Genomic DNA, 25,159 nt, shown 5'->3' with positions numbered 1-25,159 from the left:
CTTTTTAATTAGTTATTGACCACACTAAATGTTTTTAAATATATATATATATATATATATATATATATATATATATATATATATATATGCTAAATTTAATTGACCAATAACACATGTTAAAAAAAATTTGTTAATTTTCATTTTGGTTAAGAAAAATAATTTTTTAGATGTAGACATAGTATATATAAATTTGTTTACTTTTTTAGTTTTGTTATTTTTTAAAGGAAAAAAAAAAGTTAACTCTTTTCTAACACATGGCAACATCTGATCAATAGACTTGACACGTGGCACAATCCTATGAATTACTAATTTTGAAAATCATACTTTATATAATAAGATATGTTTAGTAATTAACACGTCTAGTTTAATGCAAAAAACAAATTTCTACTTTCCTTAACTATATATATTTTTGTCAGACTTCTTATAATATAGTTTTTTTTGGGTATACTTCGAATTCGAAATACAAAAGTCACAACATTTGCTTCGGCCTTTTTATATTTTTCTATCATGTTCTTTTTAGGGTCAATAAAATATAAAACCACAGAAGATGAGATAATGCAAGATTTGGGAGCAATAAAGAGATAATTAATTATGTAGGTTATGCGTTGAGGATGAAAGACGATAACACCCCTATAATGTGATAAAGACGAGATTTTATTTGGTGAATCTCAGCATTTAATGCGAGACAAAATCTGCAACAAATATTACGTTAGATTACGCCGGCGGCATGGGGAAAAGAAAGATTTACCAGAACAAAATCATTATAGCAGAAATAAACGAGCTGATAATATGTCTGTTAGCAGGTAATTATAGACGCAGAAATAAGACGCTGACAAAAGATTAAAACGAGAACCAAAGACATAATATTATGAAACAGTTAGGATAACAACGTTATCAATTAAACAATTGGTTAGCTACTAACGCGATGCGAAACAAGAAAACAGATGGATAAGATGGTAACATAAGAGGGAAAATGACATGCTAATGAGTACGTTAACGACTAAAACTATAGGAAACTTTAAACAAGGTATATTAGATGACAACATAAACAATGAATATCGAATCCCGTACTGAAAACAAACAAAAACCAAAGGGGGCAAATGGGAAAGTAGGAAATCATATTAGCCCAATAAGTATTTAATTAACATGAAAAGACTCCCCTATGAAAACACTTAAAATTCAGGTAAATTATAGATGTTCATGCTTATTAGGGTGTTTAAAAAATATTAGGAATGAACAAAATACTTAGATAAGACATCTGGAAATACTTAGATAAGACGCTGACAAAAGGTTAAAACAAGAAGAAAAGGCATATTATTATAAAATTGTTAGGATAACAACGTTATTAGTTAAACAATTGGTTAGCTACTAACGCGATATGAAACATGGGAACATATGAATAAGATGGTAACATAAGAGGAAAATTGACATGGTAATGTTACGTTAACGACTAAAAGTATAGGAAACTTAAAATAAGATATATTAGATGGTAACATAAGCAATAAACAAAAGGCATATTATAATAAAACAGTTAGGATAACAACGTTATCAATTAAACAATTCGTTAGAGACTAACGCGATGCAAAATAGAATAAGATTTTGTTTAAAATAGAATTAAAAAAAACCACAATAGTGGTTACCAGTAGTATAATAGGTAACAAAAACATTTAGTTATCGGGTACAAATAACTGGAAAAATAAATGTAAATATAGGATACAAACAACTGGGGGAATAAATGTATAGCTGAAATTGTTACCCAGAATACGGGTACAGTTATCGGGTAACGTACGCAAAGCATAACTACAATGGTAACATAAGAGGAAAAATGACATGCAAATGATTACATTAGCGAATAACATATAAGAACCTTAAAATAAGGAATATTAGATAGTAACATAAACAGTGAATATTGCAATAATTCAGGTAACGTATACGAAAAGAAATAGTTAGATGACGGTAATAATTCAGTTAACGAAGCCCTTGTGTAAAACTAAAAAAAACAATTGGGTCAAATGGGAAAATATGAAATACTTAGAAGACGGTAAAAATTTAGTTAACGAATACAAAAAGAAACAAAAATTGCAATAATTTAGCCGTTTTAAGAAAAAGGGTAACTTAATTGTTAGAAAAAAGGAAAAATGGTTACCGAGAAATACTATACTCCCTCCATTTTCGAATAGTTGTCGTTTTAACTATATGCACACAAATTAAAAAACTATTAATGTTGTTAGTTTTTCAATATAAAAATATCATTAATTATCTATCTAAACATAATTTAACCAATAGTAAATCAAGTTGCATAATAAAAATAAATATAAAAAATAAAAAGGTAATAAATTGTGCATCAAAAACTGAAAACGACAACTAATTAAAAACAAAAAAATTTCTCTAAAACGACAACTATTCGAAAACAGAGGGAATAGAAGATTAGCTACAAGCTAACGAAATAGAGATATAGACTGAATAATTATTACCTTCGTTCCTTTCCAAAAAATCTTGAAAATACAATCTTCCCAGAGATCACATATCTACACTCTGACATACACAAACTCTCAGCCCTATTTTCTCTCTCTTAAACGATAATAGATTCGTAGGGGTTTAATGGTCTAAGAAATGCGACTGTAGACTGTTGAATAAAGCAGAATTGTGTCAGTTAATTATGCAATCCTCTATAGGCACGGAATGTAGATACTCTTCTTTTTATTGTTGCTTCATCTATATTTTATCGACATACCGAAATTTAGTTATGTATAGGGGTGTCAAAATGGATAAACTGATTCAAACCGATCCATAATCCAATGAGTTTAGGCTTAAATAGTTTATGAGTTGATCCAACTCATTTGTTAAATGGATTGAGTCAATCCATTAATCCAATTGTTTGATGGTTTAATGGTTAAATGAGTTAATCTATGAAAATAAAATAATTAATTAATTAATAAATATTATCATCATATAATATTACAAATAATAATTAATGACATAAATGAATTATGATATCACGTTTTTGGCGGGAAAATCACGGAATCACGTTTTCGTGGAAAAATCCGGAATCACGCTTTTGGCGGGGGGAAATACGGAATCACATTTTTTGGCGGAAAAATGTGGATCGCTTTTTGGCGGAAAAATGCGGAATCACGTTTTTGGCGGGAAAATTACGGAATTATGTTTTCGAAGGGAAAATGTGAAATTGCATTTTTGGTGGGAAAATTACGGAATTATGTATGGCAGGAAAATGCAAAATTGCTTTTTGGCAGAAAATGCTGAATTGCGTTTTTGGCGGAAAAATTACGGAATCATGTTTTTGGAGGGAAAAACATGATTACGTTTTTGACGGGAAAAATGTGGAATCAATTTTTGACGGGAAAATCACGGAATCACATTTTGGCGGGAAAGTGCGGAATCACGGTTTTGGCGGGAAAATACGAAATCACGTTTTTGGCGGGAAAATGTGGAATCATGTTTTTGGTGGGAAAAACATGATTACGTTTTTGGCGGGAAAATGTGGAATAACTTTTTGTTGGGAAAATCACGGAATCATATTTTTGGCGGGAAAATGCGGAATCACGGTTTTGGCGGGAAAAATAGGAAATCATGGTTTTGGCGGGAAAATGTAGAATCCTATTTTTGGCGGAAAAATTTACGGAATTACGTTTTTGGCGGGAAAATTTACGAAATTCCGTTTTGGCGGAAAAATTTACGGATTTACGTTTTTGGCGGGAATGTTGAATCACGTTTTGGCGGAAAAATTTATTTCATGGATTTAATAGTTAAATCATGTTTACTTTGGTTTTATTAAAATCGGTTTTCACATTTGATTTGATTATATTTGGTTTAGACATTTAATTTAGAATGTTTAATCTTTATTGGTTTGGTTATGAGTAATCCACTAATCCATTCTAACATAAACCATTTCAATCCAATTCATTGAACTCACTAATCCATTAAATCCATTAATATCCAAATTTCTCATTCATTATATCCATAGATTGGATTGGTTTGGATTGAACCATTAACTTTTATCCATTTTGACACCCCTAGTTATGTAACACAACTTTTTGTGTAAAGTACGTTTACGTCTCATGTTTTCGCAGTTGATATTGACCAAAAAAATGAAAGTCAAAGGATTGACTGTTTAGATTTTAGAACGATCTATGGTACTGTACAAATGATCTAGACGTGGACAACTGGGCCTTCAGATTGGCCGATAGATTTAGGTTCATGAAGCAGACTTTAATTTAGCATTAGAGTGAGAGGGATTATTCAGTAAATTAATTATAGATGCATTCTCTCTAAATTTTGGTAAAATAAATCTCCATTTTTTCAATTTCATATGATCACACATTAGCTAATCTCCTTCAAGTTATTATCCGGTGGGAACATTTTATCAGCTTTAGTGTAAATTAGTTGACAATTTAACATGTTTTATCTGTTTCTAAGTTGACAAACAGTGACGTGTGCAAGAAGCAAGAGTGTTAGAGACTTTCAAACTCTGTAATTTTAGGAGAGGAAGAGTTTCCATTGGGGCTTTTGACGGAAACTCTTCATAAGGACGACAAAAAGTGATGTGAATTAATGGTTTCAACTTTCAATGGAAGAGAAAATGACAAAATCAAACCACCAAAAGCCTATAGAATTCTTGATAACCATATATAAACATCACAAGATGTCATTAACCATGGAGTTTATAATTTAAAACTTGATACTGTGAAAGGATGTGACTAGAGGAGGAAGAAGTTTCTGACCTTTTGAATTTAAGATTAAAAAAAAGTCACCAAAGACGTTTATTACGAAGCCATAGAATAGAAAATTACATACATATGCTTCACAAACACTTAGAGAGACTACAATAGATGGTCTTCAACGAGCACTCATGGCTACTGTTTTGGGCTTGTTTCGACGAAACATTCCATGAACCACTCATGTGTGTGTGGAGCGAAGATATGTCCAATCACCAATCCACAGAACACACCAGGTCCATAGGTTGTTGCCACTTCTATCCAACTAATCACTTGTTCGGAAAAACGGTCTATTTCCCCACGAGAAGTATCACATCATAACAGATAGAGCCCATTCTTTGACCTCGGTCATATTTCCGTGAAATCAAAGTTCTATTCCAATTTCCCCCCGAATCGAAAGTTTTATAGCTTAATATCCCCGAAACAAAAGTTCGAGAGCCAAAACCCCACGGAGCTGGGTTTAATCGGTTTATTGTATATAAAGCCGAGAAACAAACCATCTAAACCTAATTATAACCAGAATAAACCCGATTTACCCGTTGACATTATAATTTGACCATAGATTCATAGAGCTCGTGAACAAAAAAAAAAAAGTTTCATAAAGCTAAAACCCAATGGTAAACAACAAACAGAGCCTCATCGTAGACACAAATATATGACCGTAATTAACAAATCTAATCAACCCAAAGGTAGATCTTGATGATTCAAATCAAAATCTAAAGCAAATTCTCTACTTTTTAAAACAATCAAAACCAAATTCAATCGAATTAAAAAAAACGAGAGCATATCCCATCACCACCATCTGACCTGTAATCAAATTCGATTCTTCTAGAATCATTGCTAAACTCATTTTTCTTTCTCATGGTAAAAGTTTTTCTAACGATCTGATCTTGTTTGAGATAATCTTACGTTTGCTGAGACCGCCGTCGTTTGTGTGGGACGAAGACGCCGTCGGAGATCCGGAGGTTGTTGAAGAAGAAGACGAGTGAAGAAGGTGGAGATTCAGCTGTCACGGCGGGGATGCTAATTGAGGTTTTCTCTGGTTTACCGAATCTAGAGGAGCTGGTTCTTGACGTAGGGAAGGATGTGATGTGAAGCATAGTGGTGTAGCTTTAGAGACATAGAATTCTAAATCCAAGAAGCTAAGAACATTGAAGCTAGGACAGTTCCAAGATGTTTGCTCTACTATAGAATAGAGGAGGTTCGACGGCGTGGCTCTATGTGGAGGATTGCAGTCGTTGTCGATTAAGAATTCCGGCGATTTGACCAATATGGGTTTGGTGGCTATAGGGAGAGGATGTTGTAAGTTGATTACCATCGAATTTGATTACCATTGAATTTGATTATTGGTTAATCACAATGAATTTCTCCAATGAGCTTTTGTAATTTTGATATCAAATTTATCATAATCGTTTGGTTGTTTGAAGAATCGGGTGAAAAAGAAGATGATATCGGGCCATTTACGGGTGGGTTATATTTTAATTCAGTTTAGAATCAAATTTTAGTGGTTTGGTATTCGGTTTAGTTTGGGTTTACAGCGCAAACCGATATAACCCAGATTCGGGGATATTTAGCTATAGAACTTTCGATTCGAGGAGAAATATGAATAGAACTTTGATTTCATGGAGATATGGACCGAGGTCAAAGAATGGGCTCTATCTGTTATGATGCGATACTTATCGTGGGGAAATAGATCGTTTTTCCCACTTGTTCTGCCGGCTCTGACAAATTCTCGGATTCTTGTGATGTAGGATTCGGGACATGAGTTTCTCCACATATATGTTTGAGACCGTAGAGTCTGGTGGGGTTGTCCATAAATACATAACAATTTTGCCTTTCAAAATGTGTGCCTCGTGGTATTGGACCTTCAAGATTGTTGTGGGAGAAGTTCATGACTGACAAAAAGGAGAGCCTACCAAGATCTTGAAGATAAGTCCAATGCCTCGAGCTTTCTCAAATTTGCTAATGAATGTGGGATTTTGCTTGTGAATGCGTTACCTGACAAGTTGAGAACACGCAATTCCTTCAACAAACCAATAGATTCAGGGATATTTCCAAAAATATTGTTTCCTGCTGATCAGCTCAAATTCTGTATCAACTCCCTTATGCACCATTTCCATCGAATTACGAAACACACCAACATAATTCCTGGAATCTTCCATGTATGTGTCATCAAAATTTCCACTTAATGTAGTCATTTCAAGCCATTTTGAAAAATAGAAAGGCGGCGATGTTCCATTGAAGTCATTATGTGAGACATCGATGACTCTTAAACCATGAAACCCAATGGATAAGTGGGGATGATACAACGGCCCGAAGAATTGGTTTGATCTGAGGATGAGGACGTTTAAAGATGACATAGAACCTAACCAAAATGGAAACTCTTCCTTAATTCCGTTGCCTTCCACATTCAAAAATTTAAGACCTTTGCCACTGATTAGTGATTTTGGAATTTTTCCCTCCAATTGATTGCCACTAACGTCAAATGCTTTCAACTTGGGTAGCATTGAAAATATATCTAGAAAATTTCCACTAAAATTGTTGTTACGTAGCAATAACACTCCAAGTAAACTAGTGGTGTTCCATGAGCACTGAGGAATTGAGCCCTGAAGCTATAGTTGGACAAATCTAATAGACGTAACGATCTGAGCTTGCAAATCCGACATAGAAATGGTCCTTGAAACAAATCGATTGAAGGTCCAACACTTACATTTTGTTTTATAAGAAAACTGCTGAAAGAGTTTGTGAGAAAGCATCGCCGCAGTCAATCCCCATAAGAAACCTGGTACTTGGCCTTCCAAGTTATTGTTGGAAACATCAATGAAATCAAGTTTGACTAACTTTGATATAGATTTGGGGATTGGTCCAATGAAACTGTTTTCACTAAGATCTAACAATTGGAAATTAATGTGGACAACTTCGTTAAATTGGCAAAGGAAACCGGAACATTGCCAATGAAATTGTTTTTAGCTAGAATTAGGTGTCTTAGTTGGGTTAGGTTTCCTAATGACGCTGGAACTTGACCTACTAATCTGTTAGACGAAAGGACAAGCTTGGTGAAATGAGAAAGGTTTCCTAATGAAAAAAGAATCTCTCCATAGAGACTACAATTGTTAAGGGTTAGGTTTTGAATATGTTGGAGTTTGAAAAGACCGCTATTTCGTTTCAAAGAGTTGTTGAGAAAAATGACGAAAAGTGCTAGTGAAGTCACCTCGCCAGACTTAGCATCGCACTTGATACCCTCCCAAGAACAGCAATCACTGGTCTTGTTCCATGAGCTTAAAAATGTATCATTAGCACTTGGGTTATGTCGAAGAATCAGAAACTCGTCTTTGAATTCGAGAAGCGATTCCCTCTGGTCGACGCGGCAATGGTGAATGGTAGGAGTAGCATGAGTGTATAGTACGTAGTATGAGGGAAATCAAGTAGAAGAAATAACAATTGTAATGGCGTCGAACCATATCTTTTTTATTTTGTTGTGAAGTAATAATGCTTTCATGGCTTCGTCTTAAAATAGAAGAAACTCTAAGTAGCTAGTGGAGCTTTGAATGTATGTCTTGGTGGCTAACTCTTAATAGAATAATCTAATCTAGAAAAGTAGAAAACAAAATGTAAAATAATTATTGTTCTAGTAGACGAATGGAAGATCGAGAAACTAAAAAATAGTCATGACAAAAAACTGACAATGAGAAAATAATATTAGATAAAGCCGATCGAGATAGAAGACTACTCATATGTACTCCCTCACTTCCACACATATATGGATGTTTAAGTTTTTTTTTGTTCCACAAATTTATTTTTAAAGGTTTAATTTTCCAATACATTTTTGTTAATTAATGTTAAGAAATTGCAAAGTTTAAGAAATCTTAATTGAAAAAAATTGAATTATTTAATTTTTATTCGTTAGACTTTATGGGAAAGTGTTTTGTGTGAAAAATTAATAATCCCTATAAACCTTTTATACGATCAAAAGTTACTGTTTGAGTAGGAAGAAATTTCTGAATTCATTTTAAAACCACAAAATATAAAAATACAAACATAAACGAATTTTTGTAGAAACATTTTCCGATCGATTTCATTACAGACAAATGTGTTTCACCTACACTCAAAGAAACTTAAGAGATCGACTTAATGAGTACTTGAGATAAATCCTCTTGGCTTGTTTAGACCAAACTTTTCCATGAACCACTCATGTTTGTGAGAAGTAAAGATATGTCCAATCACCAAACCGCAGAAGACACCAGGTCCATAGGCTATCGCTGCCGCTATCCAATTAATCACTTGTTCTTTTGGCTCCAACATATCCTCAGATTTTTGTGGTATAGGATTAGGAACATGAGTTTCTCTACATATTTCCTCAAGACCGTAGAGTTTGGGGTTGTCCATGAACGAAGAACAATTTTGCCTCTGAAACTGTGTGCCTTGTGGTACTGGACCTTCAAGATTGTTGTGGGAGAAGTTCATGATTGATAAAAAGAAGAGGTTGCCAAGATCTCGAGGAATCTGACCAGACAGATTGTTCCGGGACAGGTCTAATGCCTCAAGCTTTGTCAAACTTGCCAATGATTTCGGGATATTGTTTGTGAATGCGTTATTTGACAAGTTGAGAACACGCAATTCCTTCAACAAACCAATAGACTCGGGAATATTTCCGAAAAAATTGTTTCCTGAAAAGTCAATGGCTCTGAAGTCCCTTCTAATCCGCTCAAATTCTGTATATACTCCTTTATGCACCATTTCCATCGAATTATGATAGTCGATACCATACCTCGGGTTGCCTAAGTTCTCATCATCGTAATCTTGTTCGACGATTCTGGCCATGTTATGCCAATAAGAAAAATAGGAAGGCGGCAATGATCCACTAAAGCCATTGTGTGATATATCGATGACTCTTAAATTTTGAAACCCAGCGGATAAATGGGGCTGATATACCGGCCCATAGAACTGGTTTGATCGGAGGATGAGGACGTTTAACGATGGTAGAGAACCCAACCAAAATGGAAACGTGTCCTTGATTATGTTCATTTGCACATTCAAAAATTGCAAATGATTACAACTAATCAATGATTTTGGAAGTTTTCCCTCCAACTGGTTGCGGCTAACGTCAAGTACTTTTAAATTGGTGGCATTGACGAACATATCCGGAAGAGTTCCACGGAAATTGTTATTACTCAGAAGTAGCTGGTTAAGTGAAACTGTTAAATTCTTTAAACATTGAGGAATTGAGCCACTAAAGCTATTATTGGACAAATCTAAGAAGTCTAACGATCTAAGCTTACATATCCACTGGGGCAATGGTCCTCGGAAGGAATTTGAGCTAAGATCCAACTGCTGGATTTGTGTTTCCTCTAAAACTTCCGATGATTTTCCAAAACTACTAAAAGAGTTGTAACTAAAATCTACATCAAGAAACTTAGATATAGATTCGGGTATTTGCCCATCGAATTTGTTATGATCAAGGTATAAAACCAGCCCCGGGTTAGATGATGAAGATATATTCCCAAAGTCTATAGGTCCTGTGAAATTGTTTCTCCCCATGAAAACCTTCATTAACAAAGGAAGTGTGAACAATGATGAAGGAAAAGGCCCGGAAAATGAGTTTTCTCCCACATCAAAATAAGACAATTCTTGGAAGCCACTCATGTTAAGTGGAAGCATGGATTCAAAGTAATTATTATTGAGGTACACTTCTTTAAGTTTCGTTAAATTGGAAAATGAAACAGGAATATTGCCACTGAAGTTGTTATTGCCAAGGCCTAAGTAGTATAGTTGAGTAAGGTTTCCTAATGAAGCTAGAACTTTACCTACTAATTGATTATTAGATAGCACAAGCCATTCGAGATGAAAAAGCTTTTCGATGGAAGTAGGAACTTGGCCTACTAATCTATTATTAGAAAGGTCAAGAGATGAAATAAGAGAAAGGTTTCCTATTGAAGCTGGAATTTGACCTACTAAATTATTATAGGAAAGGTCAAGAATTGTGAGACGAGAAAGGTATCCTAATGAAGAAGGAATCTCTCCATAGAGACTACAATTGTAAAGGGATAACTTAGTAAGATGTTTGAGTTTGAAAAGACTACTATTTGGTTTTAAAGAGCTGTTAAGAGAGGTGGAAGGAAGTTCAAGTAAAATCACCTTGCCAGATTTGGCATCGCAAGTGACCTCCACCCAAGAACAACAATCACTGCTCTTGTTCCATGAGCTTAACTCAAAAAGACTCGGAAACTCATCTTTGAATTCCAAAAGAGCATCCCTCTGGTCGTTGCGGCAATGGTTGAGCGTAGAAGAAGCAAGAGTGTGAAGTAGGACGAAAATCAAGCAGAAGAAATAACAATGGAATCGAACCATCATACCTTTTTCTTTTCTTTTTTCTTCTCCTTTTTTTTTTTGTGTGGAGAAGAAGGTGGCTTGTGTCTTTTAAATGGAAAAACTCATCAATTTGAGCAAAAGTCTTGCGTCAACTTGCCGATTCGGTTGATTTTTTATAGTCTTTTTCTTCTTCTTTATCATCAATGATTCAATGATTTGTGCCTCTAACTTAAACACATCAACCAATATTGACCCATTCCTTCGCTTTTAATGCAAAGTTACTTTGAGTTCACACATGTTTAAAGTCAAAGTCAAAGAACTAATAAAGAGTCTTCATTTCCCATTGACCATACTTTTCAATGGAACTTGACATAACAATGTGTAAAGGTTTCACTTGTTTTCTCTGTTGAAATTTTTTCCAAATTAACATAACTTAACAAAGTCTAATATCAACGTAAGATTAGGCATGTGACGACCATTCCTGTAAGAAAATTGTCAATTGAATTTCTCTTTCCCCCCCTGGTTTTGTAACCAATGGATGTATTTTTTTTTTTTGTTTTTTTTTAAAGCAAAATCTTAAAATAATACCGAAACAAAAAATAATTATATGTTACACATGCATACATTTTTTTTTTGTTAAAAACACATGCATACATACAGCTATGTTTCTCCATTAATTTATGATAACAAGGATTCATCGAGTAAAATATATGTATCCTGTGGCAACTGTTTAATATTTTTGACAATGAAGTTAGATTTAATCTATAAGAAAAAAAAACAAAAACTAAGTTGAAAATTTAACTTCATATTTTGATGATAATTTGTAAACTTAATTGCAATGACCAAGGAATGGATTACATAATTAAGACGTCCTTGATATGTTATGGAGACAAGAATAACTTGTAAGCTTAATTAAGCCATCTCAGCATCTTAGGCCAATTGGCTCCCAAACACTCACGCATGTTTAATACTCCCTCTGTTTCATAAAGAGTGTCATTCTACCATTTTTCACACAAATTAAGAAAATTAAACAAATGTCATTTCTACTTCTTATTAATACATTAGATAATACCCTCTTTATAATTAATAATCTGAAATAGTAGGGATAAAAAAGAAAATTAGTCTTAAAAACTGCATTGAAAACATAAAACGACACTCTTTGTGAAACAAAATTAAAATCTTAAAATGACACTCTTTGTGAAACGGAGGGAGTATAGAGTAACAACGCTTTAACATAGAGAAACTTGACTCATATCACAATTTTTGTTTATTACTGAACCGTGAATCAATGGTTAAGAACTTAATTGGAATTGAACTAACGGCTAAGTGGATAGAAATTCAGTTTGAAAAGCTATTAAAGTCAGATATTGTTTATTCGGAATCATGGGTTTACAAATCAAAACGGCAATAAGTGGAGAGACCTATGAACCTTATATAATTAGACAAGAATTATCCCATATATCGATGTGAGATATTTTGGATTCTGATATGATTCCTCGAAATGTGGGTCGGAAACAGTTAAACGGGAACAACTCAAACCCATCATCTCAGAAATACCACAACAAGACGGACCATTTATACACGCAATATAGATCGGAGATCGTTTTTGTGGGAACGCTTATGATACCATATTAGGAATCATGGGCTTTTAAATCAAAATCAATTGGTAACGAGTGAAAAGGCACATAAACCTTATTTATTTGCCAAACATTATATCTTCTATCAATGTGGGATATTTTGGATTCTAATATACGCAGTTTATTATAGAGTAGAAAACAGAGTATAAAGGCTATATATAGCCGTACTCTCGATCATAAGACCCAGAGATTTGTGGAGCTATTGATCACTCTTTACACTTCATATCACGACTTGCTAGATTCCATACTGGCTCAAACGTAGGATCAATCACATCGACTGATCTGAACTCGTAATTAAATCTTGTGCTCTTTTGGTTTCGCATCACTCTTTTTCCATTCTGCTTCTTGTATCGATAAGTTCTTGTGATCCGATCTTTTTCTCTTGATTGAACCAGTCAAATCTTGTTTGTGCAAGTGCGACGCCTTTATCGCTCCAGAAAGGTCATATTTGTGAACTGAATATGAAATCGAGTTGTAAACAATGTCCTTGTTAGACAGGTGCAGGAAAGTTCTAAGCTCGGTGATGGACCTCAAACACTAAGAATGCATTAACATTATTGGTGATATCGCCATTAAAAACAGTGCCTAAATCCTTAAATAGATAAAAAAAAACTCTTCTTATAAGATGGATAGACTCATAAAAGACCATGGAAACGTTTCGTCTCTCCATTCCAAAAGACTGTTTGATATCAAGAGAATAATATACTTTCGAATGAAGTGTAAGGAAGCTTTACCGTGACGAGTTGCCTTATACTATATACTACTCCCTCTGTCCTATTTTATAAAATGTTTTGTGTAAAAGCACAAAGATTAAAGAATAATTAATGTTTATTTTTATAGGAATTCAGCCAATAGAAAAAAAGACTGCACAATTTAAATGGTCATAACATACTAAATAAACATAAATTATGCATATAAATCTGGGAAAATCTTATAAAATGGAACAAGGAAAAAATGCTAAAACATCCTATAATTTGGGACAGATGGAGTATTAATTTACCTTGGGATTCACATATTTTTGTTATTGAATTTAATACTTTGATTAATCTGTGATAAAAAGAGATTAAGATTGATAGCTAAAAATGATGTTATATATATAGAGACATTCCAAAGTTCAAATAACTTGCTCTGATGCGCAATGATTAATACAAGAGGTTCTTAAGAGTTTGAGGGATCAAAAAGCCTAATCGTCAAGCCAATCAACGGTGAAGCATTTTTTGGCGACTTCAATGCAAAGTTCCGGAACAATCTTTTTGACCTTTTCCCACATAGACGAAGTCTCCTCATCGCAAACGACATGACGTAGAGACACGAGGGCAGCTACAGAACTTGGTAAACCCAATAAACTGCATTCTCGCATGTCAATTTTCTCAAGTTTCCCTAGCTTTCCAAACTTTTCAGGAAGATAAATCAGGCTGACACACTGTGAAATATCAACGTACTTTAGACATGGCAGCTCACAAATTTCGACCGGGAGGGATATCAGCTCGGGGCAAGCATATAACCTTAGACGTTCAAGAGACTGTAGATTACTCAGATTCTTGGGCAGTTCAAGAATTCTTGGACAGTTGGTTATGCTGAGAGAGTTGAGAGAGGTTATCCCAAATATGGAGTTTAATTCCACAAGATCATCACAGTGATCGATAGTGAGATCAGACAAGCTTGGGAATATTTGTGAGATGTCGAATGACGTCTGATCAAAGCTATTGTTGACCTTACAAAAGATCAGATGCATCTTTTGCAGTTTTTTCAGTGGAATGGTGCTGCTGGTAAATTCAGGGACATGTACCCTCTCGAGCCAGAGACTTCTTAGTTTGGCCAAATTGGCAAAGATGGAGAAGCCATGTAGACGCGCAGGAGACATTCCATTGTTGATAATCACGAGCACCCTGAGTCTACTCATCTTACCAATAAATGGTGGCAAGACGTAGTTTTCAGAAGAGAAGTTCAGTATTAAAACTTCTGCCTTAGGAAGGTCCATGTCAAACCAATCCATTTCATCCATTTCCCCTAAAGACATAAAAATTCATCAAACCTTTGAAAGAATCTAGCCACTAACCAAATTCATTTAAAGTTAAATAATTCTTGCCTGTATGAAGGGAGACTATCTTGGCATCAAATGGCTCATCGTTATTCTTTTCCCATTCTCTTGGAAGCATTGGCTCTCTTTTCGGCATTAATAACCGCTCTCTCCTATTTACGTCCACACGATTGGACATATGAAGGGCTAGGTCTCTGAGAACATCGTGTTGCGTCACAAATACATCATAGTAGCCAATGTGCACATCGCCAAACCTGCAAAATTATGATATGGTAAATCCCTTTGAAACGCGGACAATGGCTACAAGAGACAAAATCATAAAAGAGCGAATACCTTGGATTTTTCACTATAGTCAGGAGATTCTTGTCAGCTAAACGAAGAACAAAGGAAAACGCAGTTTCTTCGTCAATATCATGCCTCTCAACCCACACGTTGGTGAGAACATAAAGAGGGATCTTCTTGTCTTCAGGAAAAGCACCCATATCCAAGAAACACTCTCTGAGTTTCGGCTCGAGGTTTTCTAGACTTTCTTCCATATGAGCAAACACTCTGTTCTCATGAGTTTCATCAGCAGCTTCTCCTCTTAATAACCTCTTCACTACGCCTTCCCAATATCTTTCAGGTTTGTTTTTTAACGAAGCACCGAGAACTTTCAAAGATAAAGGTAAACCTTTACACTCATCAACAACCTACCAAACAGAGTAACAATTTTAGTATTTGGAAGCAAGTGTATTTTTAGTTACAGATTAAAAAAGAAGCATTACCTGCTTCACCAATTTTTTGCTGAATGGAGAAGGCGGGGACTTATGATCGAAAGCATAGAGACACAAGAGGGACATTGCTTCATCTTCCTTTAATAATTCCACATTGTAGGTGGTTCTAGGATCTGCAAGCTTGGACCGTGAGACTACTAAAGTTGTGCTTCCACGAATTTTAGACAACAGCTTGTCCAAGGATTCCCTTGTCCAAACATCATCAAGGATCACTAGCTTCCGTTGTTGAACTCCATCATTAAGAAATTCTCGTATACAAAACTCCAGATTCTCAAAATTCGGAGACCGTGACACAATCAGAAACAAAACCTTGTTCTTAAAGAGGCCTGCACAAAATAAATCTTGATCAAGATTCATAATCATCAAACCAACAATAGCAAACTCAATGAAGCTTTACAAACCTCGAACATCATCGTCTCTTGAAAGCTCTATTGCAAGAGTGGTTTTCCCTGAACCGCTCATTCCAGAGATCCCAAACAAATATGTATCCGTAAACTTAAACATCATCTCCTTCACCTTTCTCTTCCCCAAATCCAATCCTACCATCTGAATCGGTGGATCGCTTACCGTCTCAATCTCCATCATAGTCTCCGGAAACGACAAAGAATCATTCCGCTCACTCAATAGTCTATCCATATTCCTCTCAATCCGGTCACCATTAACCCGTAGATGACATACCTCAGCAAGAACAAAGAGCAGAATTTGGCTGTTGAGGAAACGAGATATGTTTTTCTCAAGATCCTTCATCTTGTTGGCGTGGTAGACGTGTTTAAGGTTCCACCTACGGCATCTTAAAACCTTTTCACATAGCTTTCTTGCTTTCTCCAAGATCTCAAAGAATCCTCGCAATTGAGTTTGGCGATGGTTACTCAGCTCCACGCCACTGTATTGAATCTCCTTGATCGTTGGTTGAACGTCTCTGATCATCGTGATCAGTCGTTCAGCGATTCCTTTGCAACTGTAGACTGTGTTAGCTACTAGAACGAGCAGCTTTAAGAGTTGAGTCGTGATGTCGCCGGCGAAAAGATCTATGAACGACGCCATGGAGACCGATCTTTGGAGTGTAAGAGAGAAAAAAGAAAGTGAGATGAGTGAGTGGTAATAAGGGTTGATAGGTTTTTTAAAGTAGAAAATAGCGAAGAAGACGAAGTTTCTTAGCAACTTCCAATAACATAGCTTACGTTTTGTCGTTTAGTGTTTTAAAGTTTTGTTTGATAAGTTCTACGGTAACATATGTAAGCTTTGTAAATAGATAGAGATGAGTTCATATATGGATCTTATGACTTATGGTTACGTATCAATTTTTCACTTATTATCAAACAGATCGATTTAGTAGGTTTTTTCGAATTCGGTTGTCTAGACAAACTCTAAATTACGATATTCCCTAATATGGGCCATACGGGTTCAATCACTTTGGGAGTGTAATTGTTTCAAGTTAGCTAAATCCTATATGGATTATATCTTTTATCCTTTTTTTTTTTTTGTCGCTCTCTATCTAATTCAACTAATTGGGAAAGAAAAACGATCCCATATGCAACCTTGTTTATAATTTTCTTTTCTTATGTCTTTTTTTTCTTTTCTTTCTTTTTTTTTCTTTTTTTTCTTATGTTTATTTGGTGTTGATATGTGTATAATAAACAGGAAAAATGTCGAAAAATACACTAACTTTCAAATTTGGGACGATTAAAACATGAACTCTCAAAATGTCACTTTAATCACAAAGTTTCTGTTGACTTTTCTATAAATAGCTAAGTTTTCGTTGATCTAGCCAAATTAGGCATCGCGTTAAGTCCCCGTTAACTTGCCTTTTACAGTCAACGTTTAAACAAAACAACGACGTTTTTCTAAAACAAAAACGTCGTCGTTTTAGTGAGAGAAGAATGTCAAAACCCCCAAATCGATTTCATTCCCCAATCGATCCCTAACCCTAGAAAAAAAAACTCAAATTCTCTCGTCCTCTTGCTTATTGATCCCGATAGTGAAGAGCGTGAAGGAAATTAGAATTCTCGTCGGTCGCGGAGGCTGCTGACTTTGGTAGAGGAAGAAGGCAGAGCAAACGATCGAGAACCTGAGACGATTGAGATCCCAGAAGAATTAGAGACAATTCAAAACCCATCGGAGAGTGAGGAACTATCGATACCATCGGAGATTGAAGCGGCATCGATACCATCAAAGAAGAGCCCAGCAGAAGCAGAGACAAGTTAACATCGTCAGCGTCGTTCTAACGGGAACTTAACGCGATGCCTAATTTGGCCAAGTCAACAAAAATTTAGCTATTTATGGGAAAGTCAACAAAAACTTTGTGATTAAAGTGACATTTTGAGAGTCATGCTTTAATCGTCCCAAATTTGAAAGTTGACGTATTTTTTTGACATTTTTCCCTATAATAAACTATAAAGTGACTCGAATTTTTTCAATGTTTACTTGTAGCTCTTTTCTTTTTTCCTTTTGACGTCGATTTGTAACATGATCTAATCATCAAAGTTTACTTTTACTCTTTTTACGCGTTTTGATTAATATTTTATATATTTCTTCAAATTACTTAATGTTATACACTAGTGTTGGTCGTCCAATAGGGTTACAAGAACCGTATTCGCAGATGGGAAGCCGCATGTGTACTACACGGTGGCTGGAGAAGGCATGATGGTTCAACCGAAAAAAAAAAAAAAAAAAAATGATGGTTCAACCGGTTAGTGATATGGCTGATCTCAGAATCGGACGTGATGGGAAAGTGGGTTAACATGTCTGCACCAAAAGTTTCACAAAGTTTAGATTTCGGTGTGAGTGAGATTGAGGTAATATTGAGGTTAATTAATGTTGTGATAAAGATTATTAATATCCATTTCTAAATACCTTTATTATTATCCATTTCTGTTTAAAAGTATGTTTTGGGACCTTTTTGTCTCTTGCCTTGTGCATCCATTTAGTGGTGTATAAAGATCATTATCCAATTACATATTCATTTATAGTTATGTTGATGTATCTTTAATCCACTCACACTAGTGAAACAAGATTTTGAGAATTAGTAATCCATTTGATCTATTTTCTCCTGGTTAAAACTAAAAACCGATTTGTATAATGTTCATTGCATAGTAAAAGGTGGTCCAAATATTAAGTTAACTAGTGTGACATGTGTTGTGGAAAAAAAGGTGTTAGGTGAGGAAAAAAAAAAGACTTGCTTTCACACTTACTAATCCACATGACCCATACTTGCCATATTATTGATGGTTTGACTAGTTAACTTTAATAAATAAATAAAAAAGAAAGAAAGAAAAAAAAAATTACATGTATTAGTCGGAAAAAAATTGGAAGAAAATTTTATCTTTGAAAAATATCAAAAAGTAACTAATCCACATGAATTCTTCCATCTTCAAAGCAAGTAAAAATCATTTTTCTCCTGAAGTGATTTTTATTTTTTTCTATTTTTTCTTCCCATTTATTCTATATGTTTAACCAGTCACATCCTGCTTTCGACTCGCCATGGTTTTGTTTGTGTCAATTTGCCTTCTAGCTTTTGTCTCCGAGCGGTTATGGATCACAAGTCGACTTATCTTATCTATCGTTTTATAGCATTGGGGAATGCTCTTTCTTTTCATGTTATTAACATTGGGATCTTTGAATCCTTCCTATCATTGTACTTTGATTTGGTTTGTTTGGTTGAATGAATGAAATCAAGTATTTGCAAAAAAAAAAAAAAAAAAAAAACCAGTCACATCCTTAATTTATTTTACTTAATTAGCCACAGTCATTATATTGTCATAATCATTTTGATCATCTCAAGTCTTTGTCCTTATTATTTGTTGTCCAATTAATTAATATGTCTCAATCCAGAAACATGGGTCCATGTAAAAGCTATCATGTCTTTATCAATTTTATTTCTTGTCTTTACATCATCAATGGATGTCAACCAGATTGGTTCTAATTCGGATTTTCTCCTCTAAGTTCCGCATTTAACTGATTTGGTTAAAAATACGCACAATTTTAAAGTGTTAGCATAAATAGTGTTTATATACACACACCAAAAACCTAATTATATAAAAAAAAACCCTAACTCCACTACGATAGACTAAACCAATTAAAAACCATCAGAAAACTAACTAACTAAAAAACTCCAAAAGCACTCAATTCTTATATCCAGATTATTATGGTAACTGATTAATCCATCCCAGTTTATGAAAACACTATTAAACACATACAATAGCATTTATTCTGAGTTTAATAGAAGTCAATAGAAGTTAGCGATTAAATTGATAAATCAATAAAAGTTGGGTATATATTTCATCGAAGAAAGTTAAGGCTTGTTTTCAACGAAATTTAAAAGTTGACGCACTAAATGCTTTAATAATTTTAATTTGGTCTAACCTTAAATGGTTAACCTAACTATTTGGCACTAAATACTCTAAGGCACGAGTGTGATTGGTTCACATTTGTGTTCTAAATTTTGCATGGCCATAAACTTTCTATTTCATAAAGGGATTTACTTGAAAGTGAACGGCGAGGTCGAAGATGAGTCTGGTTTATTACGTCTTCCCCTGTTTTCTTTGTTGCTTTCCCCTGTTTTCATTTTACTCTGCTTTTGTGAACTCTGGTTTTGCATTTTGTTAAAGACGACAAAAAAAAAAAAAAGGGATTTACTTGAGAAAAAAAAGTATTCATAATTTAATTGCGCGTTAAAATAGATCGGCCATTACTTGTGACTTTTTTGTCATTAAAATTCCTTTTATAGATACACTAAAAATAATCTTTACCGAAAGAACTATATATAACTACACTAATCCATATCACTTCGATTTAGAATATATAAAAACATGAATCATATGATAGCTCTTTTGTTACTTATTAGTTTTTGTTTTGGATTAAGTGAAGCTTGCAAAGAAAACCGTCTTATATTTAGAAACGAGCTTGTTAATGGTCGTACTCTTAAAGTCACTTGCGTTTCCAGCAAAAACCGTCGAGTCTTCAAAGATGTGAATTGAAACATCACGAGGTTTTACGTATTAGTTTCACTGAGGGTGCATCCGTAAGAAGGTTCGCATGGGACTGCAACTTGGAGCAATGGTCTGGGTCAAAAATAATTACTTATTCTTTTTTCGGGGCATACACTGCACATTTTGTTCCTGAATGTGATAAGTTAATCGTATATAGTGCCAGACCCGATGCAATCTACGTAAAGACCAAACGTTCTCCACTTTGGCTACCGGAACATGCCTTTCATTGGGGTCAAAAATATTAGTAATGGTTTATCTCGCAGGGCTAAAATTAAATAATCTTTCTGGAGCTGAGATTTTTAATATTTTAATTTCGTTTTAGAAGCTATGTTATCTTTGGGTTTTGGTGTCAAGATCAATACAAAAACATTTTTTCTAAATTCACTCTATTACGTTTCGAAGATTTTCGACTATCAAAACTAGAGACCCGACGCAAAACAACGAAATACTTAATTGCGGATTCCGATATTCACAATTCACAATTAGGGATTAGGGAGTTATATATCTTATATAATATGAGAATGTTTTGTTCTAACTTTTCCTACCATTACGATATTTGGCACTCTCTTTTGGTGACATGTGTCCTCCTTCATTGCATCAATGTTTGTTTTAATTTATTTAAAATCTTTAGTTTTGAAAGTTTGTGCCTACAATTTAATTCCAAAAAATATATTTCTCTTATCCTATTGGTACATTTGACATGTATTCAAATTAAAATTGTATCTAATTTATTTTACCAAAATTATTATCTTATATAATATGAGAAGGTTTTGTTCTAACTTTTCCTACCATTACGACATTTGGCACTCTCTTTTGGTGACATGTGTCCTCCTTCATTGCATCAATGTTTGTTTTAATTTATTTAAAATCTTTAGTTTTGAAAATTTGTGCCTACAATTTAATTCCAAAAAATATATTTCTCTTATCCTATTGGTACATTTGACATGTATTTAAATTAAAATTGTATCTAATTTATTTTACAAAAATTATTATCTACTTAAAATAACCACTTATCCTATGGGTACAATAGTACATTTTTAAAACTTCTCATAATATTAGTACATTTGGCATCTATTTTTAAATTTAATTATTTTCCTCATTTTTCTATCTTACATAATATTTTAATATATCCATAAAATACATTTCTAGTCTTTTCTAATTTGTCTTTTTTTTCCTTCTTCTTTCCAATTTCACTTTTTTTTGTTTTAATTTTTATAACACCAATTTATTCTCAAAATCACCACTTATCCTATTGGTACAATAGTACATTTTTAAAACTTCTCATAATATTAGTACATTTGGCATCTATTTTTAAATTTAATTATTTTCCTCATTTTTCTATCTTACATAATATTTTAATATCTCCATAAAATACATTTCTAATCTTTTCTAATTTGTCTTTTTTTTTCTTCTTCTTTCCAATTTCACTTTTTTTTTGTTTTAATTTTTATAACACCAATTTATTCTCAAAATCACCACTTATCCTATTGGTACAATAGTACATTTTTAAAACTTCTCATAATATTAGTACATTTGGCATCTATTTTTAAATTTAATTGTTTTTCTCATTTTTCTATCATACATAATATTTTAATATCTCCATAAAATACATTTCTAATCTTTTCTAATTTGTCTTTTTTTTTTCTTCTTTCCAATTTCACTTTTTTTTTGTTTTAATTTTTATAACACCAATTTATTCTCACACGTTACAACTCCAAGTTGGAGTATTTATTTACAATTTTTATTACACAATACATTTAATGTATTTATATAGTATATATAATTTACAGGAATGATTAAATTTTATATGTCATCCCATATATTGTTTTATAAATGTATCAGTAAATGAAATTCTAACTTACGTAACAGTCAATGTAATTTTAATAAAGAAATATAGTAACATGCATTATATTGATGTATTGCTCCATGTGTTACGCCTTTTCTCAAAATAAATGTTTGTGAAGAGTTTTCTTCTCCAGTAACGCTTTTCATGTGGCTTCTAATACCGAAATATATTAGTGTTTTTTTTTGTTCTGGAATTAGTTACCCAAAGTAAAACCCACAAATGAACTTATTAAAACATATGTAACGTCAAACAACTCTAAATTGATGCATTAGGCTAACAGATAACCACAATAACTCCAATTAATTCAAAACATTAAATCCAATTAATTCTTGTATATATTACCCACATGTGAAGCTAAAAAAACTCTTGTAGAGTTTTTGCTTTTTCCAGTCCGTTCTTTTATTTTTATTGACTTTTAGTTGCTTTCTCTTTATTTCAGGCTATCATCCACATAATAAATATATATACAAAAGTTTTCTCATTTGGTGTTCAAGTTAATTAGGTTTGTGATTTCATATGGTGTTCAAGTTAGCTTCACAACCATTAGTTCTACATAAAAGTGTTCTATTTTTAAGTTCTATTTTTAATTGTTTCTCTATTTTTCAACTCACCAATAAGATTTATATACATACATTGAGAAAATTTATATCTATTATTATGGTCAGTTAAAGTGTAATTATAAATTTAAGTATTTAGATAAATGGCAGTTCATTATATTTATTAAAAAAAATTTTACTCTTATGATCTATATGTATTCATAAATTTGAAAACCGTAAGTTTGTTAAAAAATTTATGATATAAATTGAAAAACCAATTATGTAATTATTCTCAACATCACTTATCAAAAAGTTAAGAGTTTCTTTTCTTTTGTTATTTAATACGTAAAGTTGTTTCAAGATGATTTTGTTCTTGAATACGTAAAACTAATGGGACCATGAGTCAAAAAAAAAAAAATCAAATAGTTTATGCCATTCTTTATTTCTTTTACATAATTACTCAACGTTTGAGAAGGATCGACGTTTGAGTTTCGTATATCTCGAGTAAATAGTTTTCTGATTTTTAATATTGTATAACATTTGACTTGATTATGTTTTGAATTCAATTTTTTTTAGTTAATCATACAAATTAAGTAAGAAATAAAGATCATATGAAAGAATATAAAATATGTATTTATTTTTATCAAAGTTTCCATAAAACCAACCCAATGAAATTCAACCAAAAAATTTAAAAAGTTCCACCAAAGGTTTTTTTTTTTTTTATCTATGCTCATGGGATTTTTGAAAAGAATTATGTTTGATAAGGGTAATTGCATAGAATATCATAATTAACTTATTCAGTTAAAATCTAACATGTAATTAAAGTATTTAGGTAAACGGCATTACATTATATTTATTAAAGTTTTGTTCTCTTATGACCTACATATATATATATTAAAACTGAACTAAATTCTTTTAATATAAACTTTCAAAAATAAAATTTTTATTATATCATCTGAAATCATTTTCCTAAATTAAATATGATTATAATTAAGTGTAACATATATTTTTTTTGTGCAAAGGCTGATTCAATTTAACTTAGGTTTGGGCCAAGTCCATTACAAGAGAAACCAGATACTGTTTTTCCAATGAATCGGCATCAGAGTTCTGCAAACGGGGAATGAAACTAAACGAAATAACAGCAAAGGTATAAGATAAATTCAGGATATCGAAGAGAATCCCATGAAGCTCCTTGTGCTGAAGCTCCGATTTTAAAGCTATGACTAGCTGTGCTAAGTCAGAAGTGAGAAAGAGATGTGAAAAACCCAGATTAACATATATAAAATATGTTTTTGCTCATTTGGACCACCTTGCTATTTTATTAAATTTAATCATTATCAAAAATTATTTAAATTTCTCTTTAAGTTTTAACATATATAGATAAAATTAAGCAAAAAAATTAATAAATATGAATATGTTTTACCTTTGATCTCCTAATTTTATTATGGATTATATGGATATAATATGTAAAGCTTATTGTCGAGGAAAGTCATGAGATTGGGAAGATCTACCTTCTGATGAGATCCAAGGAGGAAAAACGGCCGATATCAACCCCAATTATCAACTCGAACCCACATAAATTTTAAATAACAAACCTGAACTATGTAATCGTTAGCAAATTTTAACATATACCTGTTATTAAATAATGTAACAAACCTCAATTATTTAAACTTTAGCCAATTGAATAAAAAGAATGATTCAAATACAAAAGAACAGATAATTACGACTTTACAATTCTAATCGACATTAACAAATACAAAAAAAAACTATGTTGAAATTGGATAACAGTTAGATAGTTTAGGTTTGTTTTTTAAAAATGGTCTGAGTTCGGATTGATAAGTGATGGGGTCAGAGTTTGGGTTGAAAAAAGCTGCAGAAAAATAGTTGGAGTTGATTTTGGCCGTTTTCCCGATCCAAGGATCGTGAATCAGCAAACAAGAGACTCTATGATGAAGTATGATATATATATTTCCAAAATAAAATATTTTATGTAAATTAAGAAATAGTAGTGGCGTATATTTATGTCATACCACCATGAATAAAAAAAGAATAAAATTTATTTTTTAACAATTCACAAAAGTACTTCGAAAAGGAACATAAAAGTTAATATTTTAAAAAATTCTTTTCAAAAAACTATATTAATAATCGAACATATTACTTTAATACAAATTTTATTTTTATTCAGAATTAATATTTCAAAAACCATGTGTTCTTAGGGTTTAGTATTTGGTATAAAGTACGTATTTATTAAAGTATATAAAGTACTTTAATAAAGTACGAGGTTCGGTTTTTC

At 32.9% G+C, this 25,159-nt stretch overlaps 2 protein-coding genes and 1 pseudogene across 2 annotated transcripts; all 3 read right to left on the bottom strand.

The window, feature by feature from the left end:
• Positions 1-6,398: 6,398 nt before the first annotated feature.
• Positions 6,399-8,645, bottom strand: LOC110224403 (annotated as a pseudogene).
• Positions 8,646-8,721: 76 nt separating this feature from the next.
• LOC110224532 (receptor-like protein 12) lies at positions 8,722-11,189 on the bottom strand. Its single transcript, XM_021010687.1, has one exon. It carries the CDS (start codon positions 11,085-11,087, stop codon positions 8,865-8,867), a length of 2,223 nt encoding a protein of 740 aa, XP_020866346.1. The 5' UTR covers positions 11,088-11,189; the 3' UTR covers positions 8,722-8,864.
• Positions 11,190-13,751: 2,562 nt separating this feature from the next.
• LOC9329837 (disease resistance protein ADR1) lies at positions 13,752-16,881 on the bottom strand. Its single transcript, XM_021010686.1, has 5 exons — positions 15,898-16,881; positions 15,488-15,822; positions 15,057-15,412; positions 14,772-14,977; positions 13,752-14,692 (listed from the first exon to the last, which is right to left on the bottom strand). Exons 1-5 carry the CDS (start codon positions 16,538-16,540, stop codon positions 13,866-13,868), a joined length of 2,367 nt encoding a protein of 788 aa, XP_020866345.1. The 5' UTR covers positions 16,541-16,881; the 3' UTR covers positions 13,752-13,865.
• Between the last annotated feature and the right edge of the window lie 8,278 nt (positions 16,882-25,159).

Source organism: Arabidopsis lyrata, assembly GCF_000004255.2.
Source record: "Arabidopsis lyrata subsp. lyrata unplaced genomic scaffold ARALYscaffold_1, whole genome shotgun sequence".
Taxonomy (NCBI): Eukaryota; Viridiplantae; Streptophyta; class Magnoliopsida; order Brassicales; family Brassicaceae; genus Arabidopsis; species Arabidopsis lyrata.
Note: the sequence above shows the minus strand (reverse complement) of the source record. Positions and strands in the feature narration are given on the sequence as shown.